This window comes from Scomber scombrus, chromosome 5 (genome assembly GCF_963691925.1).
Source record: "Scomber scombrus chromosome 5, fScoSco1.1, whole genome shotgun sequence".
In the NCBI taxonomy this organism is placed as follows: domain Eukaryota; kingdom Metazoa; phylum Chordata; class Actinopteri; order Scombriformes; family Scombridae; genus Scomber; species Scomber scombrus.
In genome coordinates, this window is record NC_084974.1 from 30,616,753 (window position 1) to 30,641,982 (window position 25,230).

Sequence of the window (25,230 nt, forward strand, 5' to 3'; positions counted from 1 at the left end):
CTGATCCGTCTCCTCCAGAAAAGAAGCTCTGATGTGAAGCAGCAGATCAGATCCCAGCAGAAAACTGAAGTGAGTCGATTCAAAGAGCTTCAGGAGAAGCTGCAGCAGGAGATCACTCAGCTGAAGAGGAAAGACGCTGAACTGAAGCAGCTCTCACACACAGAGGATCACAACCAGTTTCTACACAACTACCCCTCAGTGTCACAACTCAGTGAACCTACAGACTCATCCAGCATCAATATCCGTCCTCTGAGATACTTTGAGGATGTGACAGCAGCTGTGTCAGAGCTCAGAGATCTACTACAGGACATCCTGAGGGACAAATGGACAAACATCTCACTGAGAGAGACTAAAGTGGACGTTTTACTGTCAGAACCAGAAACAGAACCCAAGACCAGAGCTGAGTTCTTAAAATATTCACGTGAAATCACTCTGGATCCAAACACAGCATACGCACATCTGTTATTATCTGACGGGAACAGAAAAACAAAATGGACGGAATCACAGTCTTATTCTAGTCACACAGACAGATTCACTTATCATCCTCAGGTCCTGAGTAGAGAGAGTCTGACTGGACGTTGTTACTGGGAGGTGGAGAGGAGAGGAGGAGTTAATGTAGCAGTTGCATACAAGAATATCAGCAGAGCAGGAAGTGAATCTATATTTGGATGTAATAACAAATCTTGGTCTTTAGATTGTCTCATTAACAGGTATGTATTTTACTTCAACAAAATTGAAACTCCCGTCTCAGGTCCTGATTCCTCCAGAGTCGGAGTGTACCTGGATCACAGAGCAGGTATTCTGTCCTTCTACAGCGTCTCTGAAACCATGACTCTCCTCCACAGAGTCCAGACCACATTCACTCAGCCTCTCTATGCTGGACTTTATGTTGGTGGTGGAGGCACAGCTGAGTTGTGTGAAGTGAAATAGACAGAAGTTATTTCAGACTTCATGTGTCAGATGTTGTAATTCTTCATGTTTTTGTCTCCATGTTTCTGAGCTGCTCAGAGATCAGCTGACATGCTAATAGTGATATTCAACACTTTGTTTACTTTATGTTTCATTGATATGTTCAGTTTCTTTAAATGTGACTTTTTCCTGTGTGTTTTTATCCATGGAGGCTCTCACTGCTCATCACCATGTTTTTAACCTTCACTGACATTTCTTCAGATGAAAATGTGAACTTCTCTTTGTTCTAAATGTTAGTTTCATGTTTGTATTGATGTATTTGTGTCTGTTGTTTCTTAAACAGAGAAAACAGCAGAACTTCCTTCATCACAGATATTTTGTTCTCATCACTTTGTAAATTCATAAAGAAATGTTCAATCAAACTGTAATGATCATGATAATAATCATTAATGATGTTCTTGTACATAGCTGACATTCTGGGTTAAACTAAGTGACTGTGTGGATGAAGTCAATCTGAACATGAAATCATTGATCACACTTTACTGATTGGATGTGTGAACAATCTGAAGCTTCAACAATAAATAAACAGGATTTTTATCAACATTGATCAAAGTGTTTTGTTCTCATTCAAAGCTTGTGTACTTTTACTGTAATACTGCATACTACATCACTCATAATACTTATGTACTTTTACTGTAATACTTGAACTACATCACTCATAATACTTATGTACTTTTAATGTTGCAGGATTTTGCATGTAGGGATTTTACTTGTAATGGAGTATTTGTACATTGCAGAAAAGTTAAATGTTGAGCAGCTTTTAACTGAATCCACAGTGCGGCTCCTCGTCATGATAACCGTCCCTGTTCTTTAAACACAACAAGCTCCACTCTGGGATCAGAGTTCATTGTTCTCTCCCTTCAGGTTTACAGTTTGTAGATGGGTGTAACCAACATGTGACGCAGCACAGAGCTGTCACGCTGCATTTATGACTGAGTCACATGTTCAGATCAAAGTTCACAATGACTAAACTTATCAGGAAGTGAAGCTCAGACAGTTGTTGCCTCAGAGAGCTGAAATGGCACAGAAAGATCAGCTGGACCAAGAAACCTTCTCCTGTTCGATCTGTCTGGATCTACTAAAGGATCCGGTGACTATTCCCTGTGGACACAGCTACTGTATGAGCTGTATTAAAGGATTCTGGGATGGAGAGGATCAGAGGAGGCGCTACAGCTGCCCTCAGTGCAGAGAGGACTTCACACAGAGGCCTGTCCTGAAGAAAAACACCATGTTAGCAGCTTTAGTGGAGCAGCTGAAGAAGACTGGACTCCAAGCTGCTCCTGCTGATCACTGCTATGCTGGACCTGAAGATGTGGCCTGTGATGTCTGCACTGGGAGGAAGCTGAAAGCCTTCAAGTCCTGTCTGGTGTGTCTTGCCTCTTACTGTAAGAATCACCTCCAGTCTCACTATGAATCACCTACATTTAAAAAACACAAGTTGGTGGAGCCTTCGAAGAAGCTCCAGGAGAACATCTGCTCTCGTCATGATAAATTGATGGAGATTTTCTGCCATACTGATCAGCAGATTATCTGTTATCTCTGCACTATGGAGGATCATAAAGGCCACAACACAGTCTCAGCTGCAGCAGAAAGGACTGAGAGGCAGAGAGAGCTCGAGGTGAGTCGACTAAACATCCAGCAGAGAATCCAGGACAGAGAGAAAGATGTGAAGCTGCTTCAACAGGAGGTGGAGGCCGTCAGTCTCTCTGCTGATAAAGCAGTGGAGGACAATGAGAAGATCTTCACTCAGCTGATCCGTCTCCTCCAGAAAAGAAGCTCTGATGTGAAGCAGCAGATCAGATCCCAGCAGGAAACTGAAGTGAGTCGAGTCAAAGAGCTTCAGGAGAAGCTGCAGCAGGAGATCACTAAGCTGAAGAGGAAAGACGCTGAACTGAAGCAGCTCTCACACACAGAGGATCACAACCAGTTTCTACACAACTACCCCTCAGTGTCACAACTCAGTGAACCTACAGACTCATCCAGCATCAATATCCGTCCTCTGAGATACTTTGAGGATGTGACAGCAGCTGTGTCAGAGCTCAGAGATCTACTACAGGACATCCTGAGGGACAAATGGCCAACCATCTCACTGAGAGAGACTAAAGTGGACATTTTACTGCCACAACCAGAACCAGAACCCAAGACCAGAGCTGAGTTCTTAAAATATTCATTTGAAATCACTTTGGATCCAAACACAGCATACACACAGCTGGTATTATATGATGGGAACAGAAAAGTAAAAGGGACATTACAACAACAGTCTTATTCTAGTCACACAGACAGATTCTCTAGTTGGTGTCAGGTCCTGAGTAGAGAGAGTCTGACTGGACGATGTTACTGGGAGGTGGAGAGGAGAGGAGGAGTTAATGTAGCAGTCGCATACAAGAAAATCAGCAGAGCAGGAAGTGAATCTATATTTGGACGGAATGACAAATCTTGGTGTTTATATTGTGACACTAACAGGTATGTATTTTCCTTCAACAACATTGAAACTCCCATCTCATGTCCTGGTTCCTCCAGAGTCGGAGTGTACCTGGATCACAGAGCAGGTATTCTGTCCTTCTACAGCGTCTCTAAAACCATGACTCTCCTCCACAGAGTCCAGACCACATTCACTCAGCCTCTCTATGCTGGACTTTGGGTTTATGTTGGATCCACAGCTGAGTTGTGTAAAGTGAAATAGACAGAAGTCATTTCAGACTTCAGGTGTCAGATGTTGTAATTCTTCATGTTTTTGTCTCCATGTTTCTGAGCTGCTCAGAGATCAGCTGACATGCTAATAGGGATATTCATCACTTTGTTTACTTTATGTTTCATTGATATGTTCAGTTTCTTTAAATGTGACTTTTTCCTGTGTGTTTTTATCCATGGAGGCTCTCACTGCTCATCACCATGTTTTTAACCTTCACTGACTTTTCGTCAGATGAAAATGTGAACTTCTCTTTGTTCGAAATGTTGGTTTCATGTTTGTATTGATGTATTTGTGTCTGTTGTTTCTTAAACAGAGAAAACCGCAGAACTTCTTTCATCACATATATTTTGTTGTCATCACTTTGTAAATTCATAAAGAAATGTTCAATCAAACTGTAATGATCATGATAATAATCATTAATGATGTTCTTGTACATAGCTGACATTCTGGGTTAAACTAACTGACTGTGTGGATGAAGTCAATCTGAACATGAAATCATTGATCACACTTTACTGATTGGATGTGTGAACAATCTGAAGCTTCAATAATCAATAAAAATAATTTTTATTAACATTGATCGAAGTGATTTCTTCTAATTCAAACCTTGTATACTTTTACTGTAATACTTGAACTACATCACTCATAATACTTATGTACTTTTACTGTTGCAGGATTTTGCATTCAGGGATTTTACTTGTAATGGAGTATTTGTACATTGCAGAAAAGTTAAATGGTGAGCAGCTTTTAACTGAATCCACAGTGCAGCTCCTCGTCCTGATAACCGTCCCTGTTCTTTAAAACAACAAGCTCCACTCTGGGACCAGAGTTCATTGTTCTCTCCCTTCAGGTCTACAGTTTGTAGATGGGTGTAACCAACATGTGACGCAGCACAGAGCTGTCAGGCTGCATTTATGACTGAATCACATGATCAGATCAAAGTTCACACTTATTAACTTTAAGTGAAGCTCAGTCAGTCGTTGCCTCAGAGAGCTGAAATGGCGCAGAAAGATCAGCTGGACCGAGAAACCTTCTCCTGTTCGATCTGTCTGGATCTACTGAAGGATCCGGTGACTACTACATGTGGACACAGCTACTGTATGAGCTGTATTAAATCACACTGGGATGGAGAAGATCAGAGGAAGCGCTACAGCTGCCCTCAGTGCAGAGAGGCCTTCACACCGAGGCCTGCCCTGAAGAAAAACACCATGTTAGCAGCTTTAGTGGAGCAGCTGAAGAAGACTGGACTCCAAGCTGCTCCTGCTGATCACTGCTATGCTGGACCTGAAGATGTGGCCTGTGATGTCTGCACTGGGAGGAAGCTGAAAGCCTTCAAGTCCTGTCTGGTGTGTCTGGCCTCTTACTGTAAGAATCACCTCCAGTCTCACTATGAATCACCTACATTTAAAAAACACAAGCTGGTGGAGCCTTCGAAGAAGCTCCAGGAGAACATCTGCTCTCGTCATGATAAATTGATGGAGATTTTCTGCCATACTGATCAGCAGATTATCTGTTATCTCTGCACTATGGAGGATCATAAAGGCCACAACACAGTCTCAGCTGCAGCAGAAAGGACTGAGAGGCAGAGAGAGCTCGAGGTGAGTCGAGTAAACATCCAGCGGAGAATCCAGGACAGAGAGAAAGATGTGAAGCTGCTTCAACAGGAGGTGGAGGCCGTCAGTCGCTCTTCTGATAAAGCAGTGGAGGACAGTGAGAAGATCTTCACTCAGCTGATCCGTCTCCTCCAGAAAAGAAGCTCTGATGTGAAGCAACAGATCAGATCCCAGCAGGAAACTGAAGTGAGTCAAATCAAAGAGCTTCAGGAGAAGCTGCAGCAGGAGATCACTGAGCTGAAGAGGAAAGACGCTGAACTGAAGCAGCTCTCACACACAGAGGATCACAACCAGTTTCTACACAACTACCCCTCAGTGTCACAACTCAGTGAACCTACAGACTCATCCAGCATCAATATCCGTCCTCTGAGATACTTTGAGGATGTGACAGCAGCCGTGTCAGAGCTCAGAGATAAACTACAGGACATCCTGAGGGACAAATGGACAAACATCTCACTGAGAGAGACTAAAGTGGACATTTTACTGCCACAACCAGAACCAGAACCCAAGACCAGAGCTGAGTTCTTAAAATATTCATGTGAAATCACTCTGGATCCAAACACAGCATACACACAGCTGGTATTATATGATGGGAACAGAAAAGTAAAAGGGACATTACAACAACAGTCTTATTCTAGTCACACAGACAGATTCTCTAGTTGGTGTCAGGTCCTGAGTAGAGAGAGTCTGACTGGACGTTGTTACTGGGAGGTGGAGAGGAGAGGAGGAGTTAATGTAGCAGTTGCATACAAGAAAATCAGCAGAGCAGGAAGTGAATCTATATTTGGACGGAATGACAAATCTTGGTGTTTATATTGTGACACTAACAGGTATGTATTTTCCTTCAACAACAGTGAAACTCCCATCTCATGTCCTGGTTCCTCCAGAGTCGGAGTGTACCTGGATCACAGAGCAGGTATTCTGTCCTTCTACAGCGTCTCTGAAACCATGACTCTCCTCCACAGAGTCCAGACCACATTCACTCAGCCTCTCTATGCTGGACTTTGGGTTTATGTTGGATCCACAGCTGAGTTGTGTAAAGTGAAATAGACAGAAGTCATTTCAGACTTCATGTGTCAGATGTTGTAATTCTTCATGTTTTTGTCTCCATGTTTCTGAGCTGCTCAGAGATCAGCTGACATGCTAATAGTGATATTCAACACTTTGTTTACTTTATGTTTCATTGATATGTTCAGTTTCTTTAAATGTGACTTTTTCCTGTGTGTTTTTATCCATGGAGGCTCTCACTGCTCATCACCATGTTTTTAACTTCTCTTTGTTCTAAATGTTAGTTTCATGTTTGTATTGATGTATTTGTGTCTGTTGTTTCTTAAACAGAGAAAACAGCAGAACTTCCTTCATCACAGATATTTTGTTTTCATCATTTTGTAAATTCATAAAGAAATGTTCAATCAAACTGTAATGATCATGATAATAATCATTAATGATGTTCTTGTACATAGCTGAAATTCTGGGTTAAACTAACTGACTGTGTGGATGAAGTCAATCTGAACATGAAATCATTGATCACACTTTACTGATTGGATGTGTGAACAATCTGAAGCTTCAATAATCAATAAACAGGATTTTTATCAACATTGATCAAAGTGTTTTGTTCTCATTCAAAGCTTGTGTACTTTTACTGTAATACTGCATACTACATCACTCATAATACTGCGGTACTTTTACTGTAATACTTGAACTACATCACTCATAATACTTATGTACTTTTAATGTTGGAGGATTTTGCATGTAGGGATTTTACTTGTAATGGAGTATTTGTACATTGCAGAAAAGTTAAATGTTGAGCAGCTTTTAACTGAATCCACAGTGCGGCTCCTCGTCCTGATAACCGTCCCTGTTCTTTAAAGACAACAAGCTCCACTCTGGGATCAGAGTTCATTGTTCTCTCCCTTCAGGTTTACAGTTTGTAGATGGGTGTAACCAACATGTGACGCAGCACAGAGCTGTCACGCTGCATTTATGACTGAGTCACATGTTCAGATCAAAGTTCACAATAACTAAACTTATCAGGAAGTGAAGCTCAGACAGTTGTTGCCTCAGAGAGCTGAAATGGCACAGAAAGATCAGCTGGACCAAGAAACCTTCTCCTGTTCGATCTGTCTGGATCTACTAAAGGATCCGGTGACTATTCCCTGTGGACACAGCTACTGTATGAGCTGTATTAAAGGATTCTGGGATGGAGAGGATCAGAGGAGGCGCTACAGCTGCCCTCAGTGCAGAGAGGCCTTCACACAGAGGCCTGTCCTGAAGAAAAACACCATGTTAGCAGCTTTAGTGGAGCAGCTGAAGAAGACTGGACATCAAGCTGCTCCTGCTGATCACTGCTATGCTGGACCTGAAGATGTGGCCTGTGATGTCTGCACTGGGAGGAAGCTGAAAGCCTTCAAGTCCTGTCTGGTGTGTCTGGCCTCTTACTGTAAGAATCACCTCCAGTCTCACTATGAATCACCTACATTTAAAAAACACAAGCTGGTGGAGCCTTCGAAGAAGCTCCAGGAGAACATCTGCTCTCGTCATGATAAATTGATGGAGATTTTCTGCCATACTGATCAGCAGATTATCTGTTATCTCTGCACTATGGAGGATCATAAAGGCCACAACACATTCTCAGCTGCAGCAGAAAGGACTGAGAGGCAGAGAGAGCTCGAGGTGAGTCGACTAAACATCCAGCAGAGAATCCAGGACAGAGAGAAAGATGTGAAGCTGCTTCAACAGGAGGTGGAGGCCGTCAGTCTCTCTGCTGATAAAGCAGTGGAGGACAATGAGAAGATCTTCACTCAGCTGATCCGTCTCCTCCAGAAAAGAAGCTCTGATGTGAAGCAGCAGATCAGATCCCAGCAGGAAACTGAAGTGAGTCGAGTCAAAGAGCTTCAGGAGAAGCTGCAGCAGGAGATCACTGAGCTGAAGAGGAAAGACGCTGAACTGAAGCAGCTCTCACACACAGAGGATCACAACCAGTTTCTACACAACTACCCCTCAGTGTCACAACTCAGTGAAGCTACAGACTCATCCAGCATCAATATCCGTCCTCTGAGATACTTTGAGGATGTGACAGCAGCTGTGTCAGAGCTCAGAGATAAACTACAGGACATCCTGAGGGACAAATGGACAAACATCTCACTGACAGGGACTGAAGTGGATGTTTTACTGTCAGAACCAGAACCAGAACCCAAGACCAGAGCTGAGTTCTTAAAATATTCATGTGAAATCACTCTGGATCCAAACACATTAAACACATGGCTGTTATTATCTGATGGGAACAGAAAAGTAGAACATACTAAACAACAAAAGTCATATTCTAGTCACACAGACAGATTCACTGATTATCCTCAGGTCCTGAGTAGAGAGAGTCTGACTGGACGTTGTTACTGGGAGGTGGAGAGGGGAGGAGGAGTTTATGTAGCAGTCGCATACAAGAATATCAGCAGAGCAGGAAGTGAATCTATATTTGGACGGAATAACAAATCTTGGTCTTTAACTTGTTCCACTAACAGTTATGTATTTTACTTCAACAACATTGAAACTCCCGTCTCAGGTCCTCGTTCCTCCAGAGTCGGAGTGTACCTGGATCACAGAGCAGGTATTCTGTCCTTCTACAGCGTCTCTGAAACCATGACTCTCCTCCACAGAGCCCAGACCACATTCACTCAGCCTCTCCATGCTGGACTTTATGTTGGTGGTGGAGCCACAGCTGAGTTGTGTAAAGTGAAATAGACAGAAGTCATTTCAGACTTCATGTGTCAGATGTTGTAATTCTTCATGTTTTTGTCTCCATGTTTCTGAGCTGCTCAGAGATCAGCTGACATGCTAATAGTGATATTCAACACTTTGTTTTACTTCATGTATGTGTTGTTGATATGATCTGTTTATTTAAATAAATAAAGATGATTTTTATCAACAGTGATCAAAGCTTGAGTACTTTTACTGTAATACTTTCACTACATCAACCTCATAATACTTTGTAGTGGATTGAAAACAATAGAGAGTCTTGACTGATGCGTAAGGTTTTCTTTTATTAAATCCACCAAGTAGCAGGTTGACGTCAAGCAGCAACACGTGTCCTTTTCTTCTGTCATTAAACTGTTAAACTTGTAAATGCGATCGTCCCTTCATCAATCATAAAACGTGTGAATTGACCGAGACAAGCTCCAGATTGTGCAAGTTAAGCATAAAGTGCCAATAATAATCCAACAGGCCTGAGCGGAGTATTCATTCACCGCTGGCTGCCATGAAGGCCAAGCAAAAACTGGCGGTGCCGCCTGCAGGACCAATTTCAATGGTACAGGGTATAGAATTTCCGGTCAATTCACACATATAGGTCATATTAAAAGCATACAAAATTCAGAATATTTAAGATGTTACAAAAAATAAATTACAGACATAATGCTCATAAGCCATCCCATGTTATTATCAAAAAAATCGAACCAGCACAAGTACAAATCTCAGTATGGTCCTTTACATACTTTTGTATTTTTGCTGTAAGAATATTTTACATGCAAGACTTTTACTTATAATGAAGTATTTATACATTGCAATAAAGTTAAATGGTGACTGAGCAACCTTGTGATGCAGCACAGACCTGTCAGGTTCTCTAATTCTCTGCATTAAGGAGAACTGACGGCAGCCATGAAACTCATGAAAAACACAAAATGCCGTCTCTAGAGTCAGTGTTTGGTTTGTCCTATCTGGGCAGCTGTAGAAACCTTCTCCCTATGTAGATATAAAGGTCTTATTTCAAGGTAACAAAAACTCAATGACTCTTATTTTCAGGTGATTACACACCAATTAAAATATATATATGTATATCCATCCTGCTAGGTGCCAATAAATCTCACACACTGGTCCTTTAAATTACAACTAGCAAGTAACGGTTCAGTTCTTACAGTAAGTACAGTTCTTACAGATCTGTATTTGGAGAAAAAAAGGAGTCGAACTGCTTCTTCTCTTTCCCCCTCGAACATCGTCTTCATCATCCCAACCTTCCCAACAACCAGCTGAAGTGTTCGTCTCATGTCCCGGCTTCTGCCCCCTGCTGGCCCCGAAAGACATGACAGGAGATATCTCAAGTTACCTGCTGCAGTAATTTTTCTCTTCTAACTAAACATAGACTAAACACTCGATTGAACTAAATCCTCCTCTGAATAAAGAAGCTTACTTTACCTTAAAGTAGAGGCAGATACCGGTGATACATAACATCATAGCCGGGAGAAGGACAAACAGTCTGATGATCAAATCTGTCAGAGAGGCTGAAACAAAATGTTAAAATCATCACTTTTGATCATCCTTTGAAACCATTAAATAAACATCAATATTTAAGGTGTTTACATTAAAATTATATTTTGACTCAGATTCTCTGTAACGTTACCTGCTACATAGAGATGGAGTGGCCGGCTCTCAGAGGAGAAGTTTTGGGAGAAAACGTAGACGTCATAAACACATCTGTATTCCCCTCGGTGGGCGTGGTCTGCGGCAGAAAACAGGAAATGGGCAGAGTGATTGACAGCCGGCAGGGTGTAGTTCTGCACTGTGGCCGAGGTGTTGAAGACAAGCTGGAACGTGCCTCCTTCATACTGAGGTTTGACAGAGCACCTGATGGTGAAGTTGGAGCCCAGGAGCAACTGAGACCCCTGCTGCTTGGCCTCAGAGACCCCGTCAGTGGAGGGAGAGAGGGAGATGACTGGCTGAGCCAGCAAATCTGTTAACAGAGGAATAGATGATTGGTTAAACTACCAGCAGGGTTGGGAAGGTTACTTTGGAAATGTAATAGATTACAGATTACTAGTTACTCTATTTAAAATGTAATGAGTAATGTAACTATTTCAATGACTTCATCAAAGTAATGTAACTTATTACATCTGATTACTTTTTGATGACTTTTCTAATTTTCTAACCAATGTTTTCAGCTGTTAGGGTAAATGTTCCCATTAAGCACCAAAATCTAAGTCCAGCTGTTTTTCATGGATACTGACATGATTTATAAGGGAGATCATTTCTTATAAAGCAACATTTATCTCTCATTTGAAAATGTATTCATTAGTTCATGTAGATTTTGGAATATAAAATAAAGATATTTGATGAATAAAGTGGGTTTAATTGGTACTGTGACTCCATTTAAGCCCATGTGTGCTCCAAATAAGCCCACGTCATGTTTTATTTACTAAATATAAAAAATATTGATTTAAAAGGATTAAAAACAGCAATATATGTATTCAGTAACATGTTAAATATTAAAAAATGAGGAGAAAACCCTCCTGTAACCTCCTTTGTAATCATCAACATTTTCATCAGTTACGGTGATGGATTACAGTTGCAATTTACACTGACTAGCAGATATCACAGAGACATAAAGAGCTCTATTTTTAATAACAGTAACAACCAAAATTATTGTGCATTAGTGCAAAGAGCAAATGGATGCAATGATTAATAAATCTACCCTTAGCTTGTCATATTACTGTAGGCAATGACAACAAGGGCTCAACAAATGAAGACACGACATCTAACAATATGGTTTTGTGTGGGTTGCACAGAGTGGAAAGACGTGACCATAAAACACCACAAATCTGCAGCCAAACAATCTTCACAGCACAATGACAGTAGAGATAAATAACAGAGATAATATTACTTTGTTGATGCTGTTTGTTGATGTGACATCAATCCAACGCTATCTCAATAATAATTCCACCGTATTTGGCATTGTAAATGGTCACATCATATCGTAGCCTAACTGATGTAACACTGCAGTGATTGCATTGTAATGCATTTCAAGAATAAAACATGAAACGCCACTTTTAATAAAAAATGTTAGAAAGAAGGCCGTGAGGAAAAATGAGCCCTGATAATCTGTTGTTAGTTTTGTCTGTGTGGTTATTTGTAGCATCCAAGTGTTATTTGCATGTGATTTAATCAAGTTAAACAAGGTAAACGGCTGTTTGTGATGTGACTCTGGCACAACACTGCTCAAACTGGAGGCTGCAGATTCATCAATATATCTGTTCTGCTGCCTCTAGGTGGCTGCAGGGATTTAATGAACTAAATAAGAAGGTTTCTGTGTGCAGCTGTGGACATCAGATACTCTAAGAATCATCTATAACGATACTCTGATGTTCCAACTTTAACCACATATACTGAGATTTTAATTTAAAAAGTTGATTAACATTTGAAGCATTATTGCTGCACATCATGAAACATCTGCTGGTGATAAAAACACCAAACTGGCAGCAATGACTTTGCCTCAGACATATTTTCTCAGTACGTCTAAGACCCAAGTTTGCACTGCCTCATTTGAATAAAACTCACTGTGCATTGTACTGGGCACAAAATTACCAGACAGATAAGTGAAGCCAATAGGTTGGGAAAAATACTAAATTAAACTCTCTGGTCGTAGCAACACCACAAAAATAGACTACAAAGACTTTAGAAAACAAATTATTCATATAATTCATACATACGGAGTCACACAGAAGGCAGTCATTGCGTACACAGCTTGTATTATACTTTTTCTGATATTTATAAACTGTTATGATGTTTTGTGTTGATGTTTTTTTCTACTTTCAGCCAGTCGCACATAGGGCTGGGTATCATGTTTTTTTAAAACTGTACCATTACCAATCCAAGTACCCTTAAAGTGATACCGATACCAATTGAGTACTTCGAAGCATTAAATTAAACCACAGACGGGTTGTACCTGCTGTGGCAGTGGGCCAATCATGTCGCATTACATCGAAGAACGCTTACATTGATTGGCTGTGAGCATGTCCATATAAATAGCCATATTTTCTAGTTCTGGGTGCCAAAAGGATTAATTGTAGGTTTCGTTTGATGGGTGATGTTTCAATACTATTTGGTATCGACTGAAATCAATCGATGCCTTAAAGGTATACCGTTACCGATACCCAGCCCTACTCGCACATCAATCTGTTTCCTTAGTCTTGGTTGGTAAGGTTGTTGCCAAGGTTTTTCCATGTGTCAGTATTTCAGATCGAATTGTGGCTCGAACATATACTGATGTTGTTGTAATTTTGAGTAAAGTTGACATTTTGAGTAAAAAATGAGAAAAATTGTGAAATCCTGCTACTATAGTTTGTTTCATGGTTTGTTAACAGTACAGGAAATCTGCTGTAGAGAGCGTTTGAGAGGAGGGCCTTAAAGAGACAGGAGCTAAAAGACCCTGATTCAGACAGAGGCTGAACTGGGGGGCTGCAAAAATAGCCAGTATACGATAAATAAGGAGTTTCCGAAACTGTAAGTCATGCAAAAATAATCCTCAAGGCCCCCAAATAAAAATATAGACCTGAAAATGTGCAGAATATGTCCCTTGATGTGTCTAGTATTACCTGAGCATATCACTTTCAGGCCAGTATGGCATTCATCTATACCGATCTCCCTTAGACACTCCTGCAGTGCAGATGCTGACTGGACACAAGGAGACTCGATCCACCACACAAGTCTGTATGGAAAATCATCAAATGATATACTCGTTGAAACAGCAGAACCACAAACCAGCTGTGCACACACTGCAGCTGCAGACTTCTGGTCCCATGCAGAATCCAAGTCAGCCACTGGTCTCCACTCGCCCTGGTTCTTCATCTCCAGAAATCCAGCACAGCGACTGGGCTCTCCCACCAACCTGGTATCCTCTGGATCTGAGCAGAGACAGGAGAATCATTAGTAGAAGAAGTACGCAAGTGAGCAAGATCACAGCTACAACTCATCTTCAACCTGAGCAGGTGAGTCCAACAGTTTTATTTGGTGAGCAGGTCTCCCTCACTGAGCCGGACCCTTCACAGTCCAGCAGAGCAGACTCATTGCCTTCACACTGGAACTCTTCTGTCCAGACTGCAGCCTCCACTTCTCCATAGAGCCCCCCCTGGAGGACTGAAGGTGCCCCACACCCAAGTTGCCTACATACCACCTCTGCATCCTGCAAGTCAAAGTCATCTTCACACACTGAAGACCATGACAGGTCAGACTTCACTTCCAATCTGCCTGAACAGGAACCAGATTGATCCACCAGCCTGACAGACTCTGTGGAGAAAGTAAAACAGGTCAATTTATCATTAGAAACATCCTCCTATTTAGGTTTGGGTCGTGGCAGCATTTTCATCTTCCTTCCTGGGATCCTGAGGTGTTCCCACAGGTCAGATAGGACATGTAATCTCAGTGTGACATGCTCAGAAAACTTCAAAAGGAAGGCATGCAGGAGGCATCATTATTAGATGGCCGCACCACTTCGGTCTAGACTCCAATGGACACAAATGAGCGACCTCATGCTTCCAGGTTTCTACTCTGAGCTCTTCTGAGCTTCTTACCATGTTTCTAATGGTGAGGGCAAACTCATTTTGTCTGATTGTATCTGTGATCTTATTCTTTTTGACATTACCCAAAGCTCATGACTATTGGTGAAAGTTGGAACGTAGGTCGAATAGAAAATCGAGAACATAGCTTTCAGGCTTAGCTCCCTCTTCACCACTTCAGTCCAGTATAGTGTCGGCATTACTGCTGACCAGTGTTGGATAACATGCAAGTTGTGCCTGGGTACCAAGAGCCTGTTGCAGTGATGTAGGGATGTGTTTGAAATGCCTGTATCTATCTTATATGTTTCAGAAGCCTAACTACTTTAGTACAATAAAAAGCTGTAAATGGGACATTGTGTCTGTCATTCCTGCTATTAGTGTAAAGATCTACAGATTATAGGCCAGATACACAAGGAATCACAAAGGTCTTTTCATTTCCTAATGAGTTACTTTTCTCAGAAGGTAATGCTGTAATGTAACAAGTTACTTTTTAATGGCAGTAACTTTGAAATGTTCCCCAACACTGCTGCTGACACTACAAACTCTGAGTTGGCTGTCGAGATCACATGTCTAACCCTCATTGGTGAACATTGAGCCCAGTATCTCAGGAATTACAACCATAGTGGACATTTCCAAACCTCATAATTTACACCATATGCCAACTTCTGACACTGTAACACTATTATTACTGTTATTAATGATGTTACCTAAGCAGGTGATTTCCAGGATGTCATAATTAGTATCGTCCCTTGTTGTCACACACTCCCTCACTGTAGATGTAGACTGAACACAGGATTGTTTGATGTACCACGCAGGCCGCTCTGAGGAATCCCATCTCTTCACTGCTGAAACAGGCGAGCCACAGTCCAGCCATCTGCATATCATAGCTGTTTCCTTCAGACTCCAGGAATCACTAATCACCGCTTTCCACTCTCCTTGGTGTTTCATCTCCAGTCTACCGGCGCAGTCGCTAGCTCCTCCCACCAACCTCACATCATTAAGGTCTGAACAAAGATAAGTGAGTAATTAGTGAAAGTGACTTGCAATAAAAACAGATGTTACCCTGAATCAAAGCTGTACCTGAGCAGGCGAGTACAACAGCTTTGCCAGATGAGCAGGCGTTTCTAGTTGATCCTGAGCGTCCACAGTCCAGGAGAGCAGACTCATGCCCTTCACAATTGAACATGTTCATCCATCCAGTGTCCACTTCTCCATAAAGTTCCCCCCTGAAGACTGAAAGCTCCCCACAGCCAAGCTCTCTACAGACCACCTTCGCATCCTGCAGGTCGAAGTCCTCTTCACACACTGAGGACCACGACTGGTTAGACTTCACCTCCAGTCTGCCTGAGCACAGGTTAGTCCCATTCAGCAGCCGGATGGAGTCTAAGAAAGAAAGAAAGAAAGAAAGAAAGAAAGAAAGAAAGAAAGAAAGAAAGAAAGAAAGAAAGAAAACCCTGTTTCAATGTTCATTGACCTGAAATTCAGTGCAGTCCAGTTCGGACTCCTCCTTAATTTCCTTTGTGATGAATAAAGTATCTATCTATCTATCTATCTATCTATCTATCTATCTATCTATCTATCTATCTATCTATCTATCTATCTATCTATCTATCTACCTACCTACCTACCTACCTACCTACCTACCTACCTACCTACCTACCTACCTATCTATCTATCTATCTATCTACCTACCTATCTACCTACCTACCTACCTACCTACCTACCTACCTACCTACCTACCTACCTATCTATCTATCTATCTATCTATCTATCTATCTATCTATCTATCTATCTACCTATCTATCTACCTACCTACCTACCTACCTACCTACCTACCTACCTACCTACCTATCTATCTATCTATCTATCTATCTATCTATCTATCTATCTATCTATCTACTTTTAGCTCCGTTTCAGTTATATCTGGCTCTGCTAAACATTTGCTATACATTTTATTTAAAGGTGCCTTTTGTGACACTCAAGTTAACCTTACATCATGTAAGATCATTAAAACACTAATCAACAAGCAGTTATAAAACATAAAGTTAGTAATATCATTACAAACATGAATAAAACATACAATAAACAAAATGCCAACTAACCGCATTAACATTAGATTTATATTAAGCCTTCACCTTCCAGTAAAAACTCCTCTACCCTTTATGATGTCATTGTCCTGGATAACGTTTGCAGCTTTGTTTAAACAACTGACTGATTAATATCATTAATGGTGTCACCTGAGCAGGTTATCTCCAGGATGTAAGAGGAATATGCAGGGCTACTTAAACATTTCGTCAGCGAAGATTCATCACAGTCAGATTTGAGTTGCCACATATGTCTAAGTGGGGTCTCTTCTCTTCTTCTGGTTGAAATAACAGAGCCACAGTCCAGTTGTCCGCACACATCACGTGCTGACCTCAGGTTCCAGTCCTTCTCCGCCAGTGGTTTCCATTCACCCCATTGTTTCATCTCCAGAGTGCCGGTGCATTGGCTGGCTCCTCCGACCAACCTGACATCAGCCGGCTCTGGGGGGGGGGGAAAGAGGGCAGCTTGTAATGAATGTTAGAGTTGCAATCAGTGGTAAAACCAAAGCCAGACTTTAGAAGTCCTGAGGTCACAATTTAAGTGCCCCGCAATACCAAGAATAAAATACTGGCAGTGCTAATTGAACCATTTTTGTTGTTGTTGGACTAATAGCCACCATTTGTCATTTTTTTCTTTGCATTGTAGAATGTCCCACCCTCAAGTAGTAGACTCTTCTCTTATACCTGAACAGGTGAGTTGAACAGCTTTGCCAGAGGAGCAGATGTCCTTATCTGAGCTTCCACAGTCCAGGAGAGTCGACTCATGGCCTCCACAGTGGAACTCCTTGGTCAACACTGGAGCCTCATACAGCGTCGCCTGGATGACCGAAGAACCTCCACAACCAAGCTCCCTACAGATCACCTCTGAATCCTGCAGGTCGAAGTCTGCCTCACACACTGAGGACCACGACTGGTTAGACTTCACCTCCAGTCTGCCTGAGCACAGGTTAGTCCCATTCACCAGCCTGACAGAGTCTGGAAAGAGAAAACATGCCATGGATCTAGACGTAGAAGTCATAATTAGGGCCTGAGCACTAACAGTGAATCTGCAGGATTTTTTTTTTCTCCTTCTTCCAAAACAAACATATTTTTGGCAGCCTAAATATGCCCCAAATCTCATGACAATTTGCACACATGCCAGACCCGGTGAGCAATTTGATATTTATGGGTTGAGGAAATGGCCATCACAAAATGGCTCAACAGCGCCCCCCTACGCAAATTTTAAAAATTGAGCCCCTCATTCCAGATTGACACAGACAAATGAAATTTGGTACACATATTTATCATGTAAAGACACACAAAAAAGTCTCTTGGACCCATTCCCTAACTCTAACAAGAAGCCAGCCATTTTTGATTTGAATTTTCAGATTTGGCGACATTTTCGCTATTTCCATGCCTCATACGTTAATAAACTCCTTGTACAGATTTCATCCAACTTACTTCAAATTCACTCAGGTTCATCTTAAGCTCTTGAAAATGAAAAGTTATCAACATTTTTCACCTCTGTTAAACCTGACAGGGGTGGCATTGCGGCGAATTTCATGTAAGTAAAATTTAACTATGTTAGCAGCTACTGTAGTTCAATCTTAGTTCAGTAGTAGTTCAGTTCAGTCTCTTTGTCTGGCATTGTGATGAAAGATAAACCATGTACACAATCTGGGGCCCCTGAGGGTCTGGGGTCCCAGAGCAGTTTCCATTTCGGTAATTCAGGGATCCAGGTAACAAAATGTATAAAATGACTATCACAATTGTAGATATATTTATAATAATAATAATAAATCACATTTATATAGCGCTTTATGTGGTACTCAAAGTCGCTTTACAATTTCCCTATTTCCTTATTAAAACTATGTAAACAAATCTTTATTAATTATAGAAGGTTAAAAAAAAAAAAAAACAGAGGTTAAAACATGAAGAGTACAGTGGGAGCTAGGAGTTGAAGGCTAGTATAAAAAGGTGTGTTTTGAGTGCAGATTTGAAAGAGGAGAGGGTTGGGGAGATTTTGATGTGAGGGGGGAGTGAATTCCATAGGGTGGGGGAGGTGAAGGAGGTCAGCAAGGTAGGGGGGGGGGCTAAGTTGTTGAGGGCCTTGTAGGTGGTGAGGAGGTGCATATTTATGAGCAAATTTGGTGAAATCAGCTTGTATGACTTCTGTCTGTTGGATAGTGTACAACATGCATACAAAATACTTAGTAATGACACTCACCTGAACAGCTGATCTCTAGGATGGAAGATCCTTTATCAAAGACCGTTGCTGAGGAAAACATTAAAAAGTCAGGTATGGTGTCCAACGTAGAACGGGAATCCTTTGTTCTTCGTATTGAAACAACTGAGCCACAGTCCAGCTGTCGGCACACCGCATCTGCAGCTGTCAGGTTCCAGTCATGGTCGTCCACTGGTTCCCACTCTCCTCTGCGTTTCTTCTCCAGTCTGCCGGCACACGAGCTCGCTCCTCCCACCAACCTGACATCATCAGTGACTGCTGTGAGCAGAGGCAAAAAAGGAATAATCAGTGAATGAAATGATGTTACTTTAAAAAAATTTTTTTTTTTTAAATATGAGCAAAACAAGGCATTTACCTGTTGAAACGTGTTCGTCTTCAGCACAGAGGCCTGAGGAGAAACAACAGAACATAAACATGAAAATAAAAGATTAGTACAACCAATTACAACAAAAAGTTTGTTTCTTTAACCCTTTTGTAGGTCACACCAAGAAAGTGCTATTTAAAAAATAATTTCTTTGTTTTTCCTTCCTCTTTGAGGCCATGACAACATAAAACATGGATTTTTTTCTCTGATTGAGCCTAAATGTGATGTTTTACAGACCTCTACAGACCTCATTTGTTCAACACTTTTATTAAAAACATGTTAGAGACCATAGACTGTATATAAAATGGACGTAACATCCATGACGTCACCCATTGGTTTGTGGACTGCTGCTTGGAAGCCAATAGTATCGGATCTGAGCAGCGCCATCTTGAAAATTTCCGGTGCATGCTGGGAAAAAACCCCCCACGGATTCTACTGACTGAAAAATCCGACCAGCACAGTGCAAGTTTGTGCCTGTTGGCTGCAGATGCTGCTTATGCAACAGTGCTGATGTGATCTATACACAGTAATACACATTTATAAAACACCTTTATTCTTATACTAGTTTATATTGTGCTCAATTGGTGGATATACATTTTAAAAAATGCATGTGAGGTCAAAGAGGTGAATCTGGCCAGGTCAGGAATAACTGAGAATATATGTTGCAGGGTTTTTTTGGCTTTATGTTGAGTATAATATATTCTACTGTGGTAACACTTTATTTTACAGGTCCTTTGACTTTATAGGTATTTTTCTGAAGAGTAATTTTTAGGTATGTAACAGTAAATTTGTAGAATGTTTTACAGAGACGGTGGTGCTATCTGATGTAAGAAATACAGATACGTTTTTTTGGTGGATAAGTGCAGATTCATTATATTTGGGTTCATACGTAGATCATTTGCAAAAATTAGACTCTTTGCAATTCTTTTTTCGACTGAAAATTACTTTTCAGTCGAATTTGCACGGCAATGTCTTGTATAATTACAATGGCATATAGTATCTAGAGATTGTTTTATTGTATATAGTATTTTATTATTTATTATAAAGTTTCCCACCTACCTACCTACATATTAGCATATTGGATTGTCTCTAAATAATTGTAATCAGTACATTTCCCATATAGTACCAAAATTACAAAGCTACAGTTACATTTAGGAAATTATTAAATACACGAAAAAATCTAGTAAAGTAAAATAAATAATAAACGAAAATAAAGAACAAAAGAAAATAAATAATAAAACAAAAGAATAAACCAAGTAAAATAAAATAATAAAATAAAATAAAAAAATCAAGTAAAAGAAAAGAAATAATAAATGAAAAGAAAAAATAAATAAATAAAAAAAGAGAAAAATAAAATAAATAATAAAATAAAAAAAGAACAAAATAAAATAAATAATAAAACAAAAAAAATAAATCAAGTAAAAGAAAATAATAAAAGAAAAGAAAAAATCAAGTAAAATAAAATAAATAATAAACGAAAAGAAAAAATAAATAAGAAAAGAAAAGAAAAGAAAAAACAAATAAATAAATAAAACAAAACAAAACAAAAAATTATTTTCTGAACTACCTTTTCTTATACTGTACTTTGTATGAACTTGTGCCACCCACTCTGTAAAATATCCAGAAAATTACACCATAAAATATCTACAAAATGTTCAGTATATTTGTATAAAAAATTTCAGTCTTCAGGCTTTTTTATCTTAGTTTTAATAATCACATCACACTTACATAACCCTCTTCAATTCAATTCAATTATATTTTATCTATATAGCACCAAATCACAGCTAAAGTCATCTCAAGGCACTTTACACATAGAGCAGGTCTAGACTGTACACTTTAATTTAATTTAATTTAAAGAGACACAACATTCCCGCATGAGCAGCACTTGGCGACAGCGGCAAAGAAAAACTCCCTCTACACTCAGTCATAGTAATATTATAGAAGCTGTCAGTCTGTAAACCTCCAGATTATATATATAGATTATAAGAAATACTGAGCAGCAAACATGAGATTCAGTCTGGGGAAATGGGCTGTGGAATATATCCTATTTGATTTGTCAGATTTAAAACACACACACACACACACACACACACACACACACACACACACACACACACACACACACACACACACACACACACACACACCACAGGAACTCACACCTCTGTCTCTAGCCAAGTGGATAAGTATCAGTGATAAATAAGGGTTGGCAAGAAAAATATAGTTTAAAAAATAGTTTTAAAAGCAGCATCAGGTTTGTTAAAATGTACATTTAGTATTTTTGTTGGTTTTATATCATTTGAAATGACATTTGCACCATTTTTTAACCAAAAGTAAGACTGAATGCTCCATTTAAATACATGTAAATGTTTCCTGATCTCCATGGTTACCAGAGTAAATGTAATATTTAGAACAATTGTATTCCATTACCTTTATTTAATATAAAGTTATAATGTAAGATCATGCCAAACTAGTTGATATGGTGTTTTATTGACAATTTACTGTTTTTAAGCAAAGTTGAATTATTTGGTACAAAGTTTTTATGGTTACACCACTTAGACATTTTTACCATAATCCTCTAATATATTCTCTCTAAATGGATTAAAAGCAGAAATTTGATGCTGGGTCCACAAAAAAAGGTATTTTTATGTTTAGTTTTGACACAAGAAAACAGTCATTGACCCATAAACATCCTTAAAGGCTTCATAAGTATTAAACCAGAGTCCTACCTGAGCTCCAGAGAGACAGAAACACCACCAGGACTCTGTGCTCCATCTCCTATCAGCGTGACACCTTAAATGTCTTCTACATCCGCCGTCTCTTGTCTTTATCAGGTCTGGATCCAGAGCCAGCCTTCAGGGGACTTTCCTCCTCGTAGTAATCTTCTCTGTTACTTCCTGATCACTTCTACTCTGCATCATCACACAGCTAAGTGTGATAATATATATATCAATATATATATATATATATATCAATCAATATATATCAATATATATATATATATATATATATATATCAATATATATATATATATATATATATATATTGATATATATATATATATATATATATATATATATATATCAATATATATATATATATATATATATATCAATATATATATATATCAATATATATATATATATCAATATATATATATCAATATATATATATATCAATATATATATATATATACATATAGATATACTGTATATATATATATCAATATATATATATATATATACATATAGATATATATATATATATCAATATATATATATATATATATATTGATATATATATATATATATATATATATATATATATATATATATATATATATATACATATAGATATATATATATATATATATATATATATCAATATATATATATATATATATATATATATATATATATACATATAGATATATATATATATATATATATATCAATATATATATTGATATATATATATATATATATATATTGATATATATATATATATATATATATATATATATATATATATATCAATATATATATATATATATATATATACATATAGATATATATATATATATATATATATATATCTATATGTATATATATATATATATATTGATATATATATATACAGTATATATATATATTGATATATATATATATATATATATATATCAATATATATATATATATATATATATCAATATATATATTGATATATATATATATATATATATATCTATATGTATATATATATATATATATATATATCAATATATATATATATATATACATATAGATATATATATATATATATATATATATATCAATATATATATTGATATATATATATATATATATATATTGATATATATATATATATATATATATATATATATATCAATATATATATATATATATATATATACATATAGATATATATATATATATATATATATATATCTATATGTATATATATATATATATATTGATATATATATATACAGTATATATATATATTGATATATATATATATATATATATATCAATATATATATATATATATATATATCAATATATATATTGATATATATATATATATATATATATCTATATGTATATATATATATATATATATATATATATATATATATATATATATATTGATATATATATATATATATATATATATATCTATATGTATATATATATATATATATTGATATATATATATATATATATATTGAGGACAGGAAGGAAGGTAGGGAGGAAGGAAGGTAGGAGGGAGGGAGGGAGGAAAGAAGGAAGGAGGGAGGGAAGGAAGGAAGTAAATGAGGAAGGGAGGAAAGAAGGAAGGAAAGGAGGGAGGGAGGAAGGAAAGGAGGGAGGGAGGAAGGAAAGGAGGAAGGGAGGGAGGAAGGAAGGAAGGGAGGGAGGAAAGAAGGAAGGAAGGGAGTGAAGAATGTAAGAGGGAAGGAAGGAGGGAAGGAAGGAAGGAAGGAAGGAAGGAAGGAAGGAAGGAAGGAAGGAAGGAAGGAAGGAAGGAAGGAAGGAAGGAAGGAAGGAAGGAAGGAAGGGAGGAAAGAAGGAACAGTCAAAACAGACGGGGTCAAAGGTTAACCATCTTATAGATCTTATAGACGACACTAACAGGCCTTCTGACTTCCTGTTGGCTCGTTTCTTTACTGGTTACTGGTTTACTAACCCTAACCCAAATTCTATGGTTGAAACTTGTTTATTTATGCTTAATAATGTTCGTAGTTTGATACAATTGAGACTAATTTTACCTGCTAATCAGGAAGTACTAAGTGTTGGAAATTGGGACTTTATTATCGTTCATGCAAAGGGAAAGTCTACATATAAGGAACTAGTTTGTTGCTTATCAGGTCCGACTCATCCCAAATATAGAAGAAATTATAAATGAATAACCACACATGGCTCGGGTCTCAGGAGGTTAAAACACTTTTACTAATTATGGGTTAATGTAGTTAAAAAAAAGTTCCATCTCTGAATCTGCTGCACCAGTTGCTCCTGTTTATCTACATTTCATCTGTTTTATCTCATTTTTCAGCTTTTGCTTTTAAATGTTGTATGACATGCATTCATGTTTAATACTGCACATGGGCCCTTACAGATTAAAAAAACAATGCATACATATTATTATTGTTATTATTAGGAGGTTTTGACTATGCTATTTCTTCCTGAGGATGTTATCAATGAATGACATCAAGCCTCTAACCTGCTTATCAGTGTGAATCAGTGACAGGCGCCAGCTGTCAACACGGAGCTGCACTTTATCTCCTAATGCACTTTAATGCACTTTAATGCACTTTAATGCTCTTTAATGCTCTTTAATGCTCTTTAATGCACTTTAATGCACTTTAATGCACTCTGCTGATAAATGTCCGTTCTTTTTAATTTAGTTTCTTCTTTCTTTGGGAAGTTTTATATATATATATTTATTCTTTATATCGTTGCTGCACTGTTTCTCTTACAGTTTTTTTCTTTTTTCTTGATAAATATTGAACCCTTCCCGTCTTTAGTTCACAGTGACGGCCGCATCTACCAGCACGGAAACTCAGTATTTGATTGACAGTTGAACGTCTGATTGCCCAACTCCAACATATAATATAAAAAAATAAATAATAAAAGGAGGAAGTAAAGAGCTGAAGGTATCATCCGGTCTATCAGCTCTGCTCTTCTGCTTAAATGAGCTGTTTCCTCTCCGTGTTTTTATCTTCATCAGTCGTAACTCTGCTTAATGAAGATGAAGATGAGGTTCATGATTATGTCTTACTGGTTTTTGGGGGGGAGGGGAAGAGTGCAGAAACGTTTTAAAGAGATGTTGGCGATACGGAAAGTGTTCAGAGATTAGTTGCATTAAAAAAAACAAGAGTGTGCAGATTTTTGGAAAGTGATGACATGTTTTGGATGTTGCGTCATCAGGCACACAGTAATAATGAAG

The 25,230-nt window shown here is 38.3% G+C and overlaps 3 protein-coding genes and 1 long non-coding RNA gene across 4 annotated transcripts; 2 read left to right on the forward strand and 2 right to left on the reverse strand.

The window, feature by feature from the left end:
- Positions 1-1,963: 1,963 nt before the first annotated feature.
- On the forward strand, positions 1,964-3,699 carry LOC133980459 (E3 ubiquitin/ISG15 ligase TRIM25-like). The gene has a single exon (XM_062419190.1). It carries the CDS (start codon positions 1,988-1,990, stop codon positions 3,650-3,652), a length of 1,665 nt encoding a protein of 554 aa, XP_062275174.1. The 5' UTR covers positions 1,964-1,987; the 3' UTR covers positions 3,653-3,699.
- Positions 3,700-4,656: 957 nt separating this feature from the next.
- On the forward strand, positions 4,657-9,195 carry LOC133981040 (E3 ubiquitin/ISG15 ligase TRIM25-like). The gene is made up of 2 exons (XM_062419927.1): positions 4,657-6,312; positions 7,306-9,195. Exons 1-2 carry the CDS (start codon positions 4,657-4,659, stop codon positions 9,007-9,009), a joined length of 3,360 nt encoding a protein of 1,119 aa, XP_062275911.1. The 3' UTR covers positions 9,010-9,195.
- Positions 9,196-13,380: 4,185 nt separating this feature from the next.
- LOC133981041 (scavenger receptor cysteine-rich type 1 protein M160-like) lies at positions 13,381-18,939 on the reverse strand. Its single transcript, XM_062419928.1, has 8 exons — positions 18,879-18,939; positions 17,357-17,647; positions 16,826-17,113; positions 15,669-15,971; positions 15,296-15,592; positions 14,014-14,319; positions 13,629-13,931; positions 13,381-13,436 (listed from the first exon to the last, which is right to left on the reverse strand). The coding sequence occupies exons 1-8, from the start codon at positions 18,937-18,939 to the stop codon at positions 13,381-13,383; spliced, it is 1,905 nt and encodes a 634-aa protein (XP_062275912.1).
- Positions 18,940-19,095: 156 nt separating this feature from the next.
- Positions 19,096-22,023, reverse strand: LOC133980361 (uncharacterized). Its single transcript, XR_009925170.1, has 3 exons — positions 21,990-22,023; positions 19,252-19,284; positions 19,096-19,154 (listed from the first exon to the last, which is right to left on the reverse strand). It is a non-coding gene; the product is annotated as an uncharacterized LOC133980361 (long non-coding RNA).
- Positions 22,024-25,230: the final 3,207 nt, after the last annotated feature.

Excerpts from the sequence above, each read along its gene's own strand:
- LOC133980459 (XM_062419190.1), top strand. The coding sequence starts at position 1,988 with ATGGCACAGAAAGATCAGCTGGACCAAGAAACCTTCTCCTGTTCGATC.
- LOC133981040 (XM_062419927.1), top strand. The coding sequence starts at position 4,657 with ATGGCGCAGAAAGATCAGCTGGACCGAGAAACCTTCTCCTGTTCGATC. Across the intron at positions 6,313-7,305 it reads CCACAGCTGAGTTGTGTAAA|GAAGTGAAGCTCAGACAGTT; the intron begins GTGAAATAGACA and ends TAAACTTATCAG.
- LOC133981041 (XM_062419928.1), bottom strand. The coding sequence starts at position 18,939 with ATGTTTTCCTCAGCAACGGTCTTTGATAAAGGATCTTCCATCCTAGAG. Across the intron at positions 15,972-16,825 it reads CCTGGAGATAACCTGCTCAG|ACTCCATCCGGCTGCTGAAT; the intron begins GTGACACCATTA and ends TTTCTTTCTTAG. Across the intron at positions 14,320-15,295 it reads CCTGGAAATCACCTGCTTAG|AGTCTGTCAGGCTGGTGGAT; the intron begins GTAACATCATTA and ends CTTTCTCCACAG.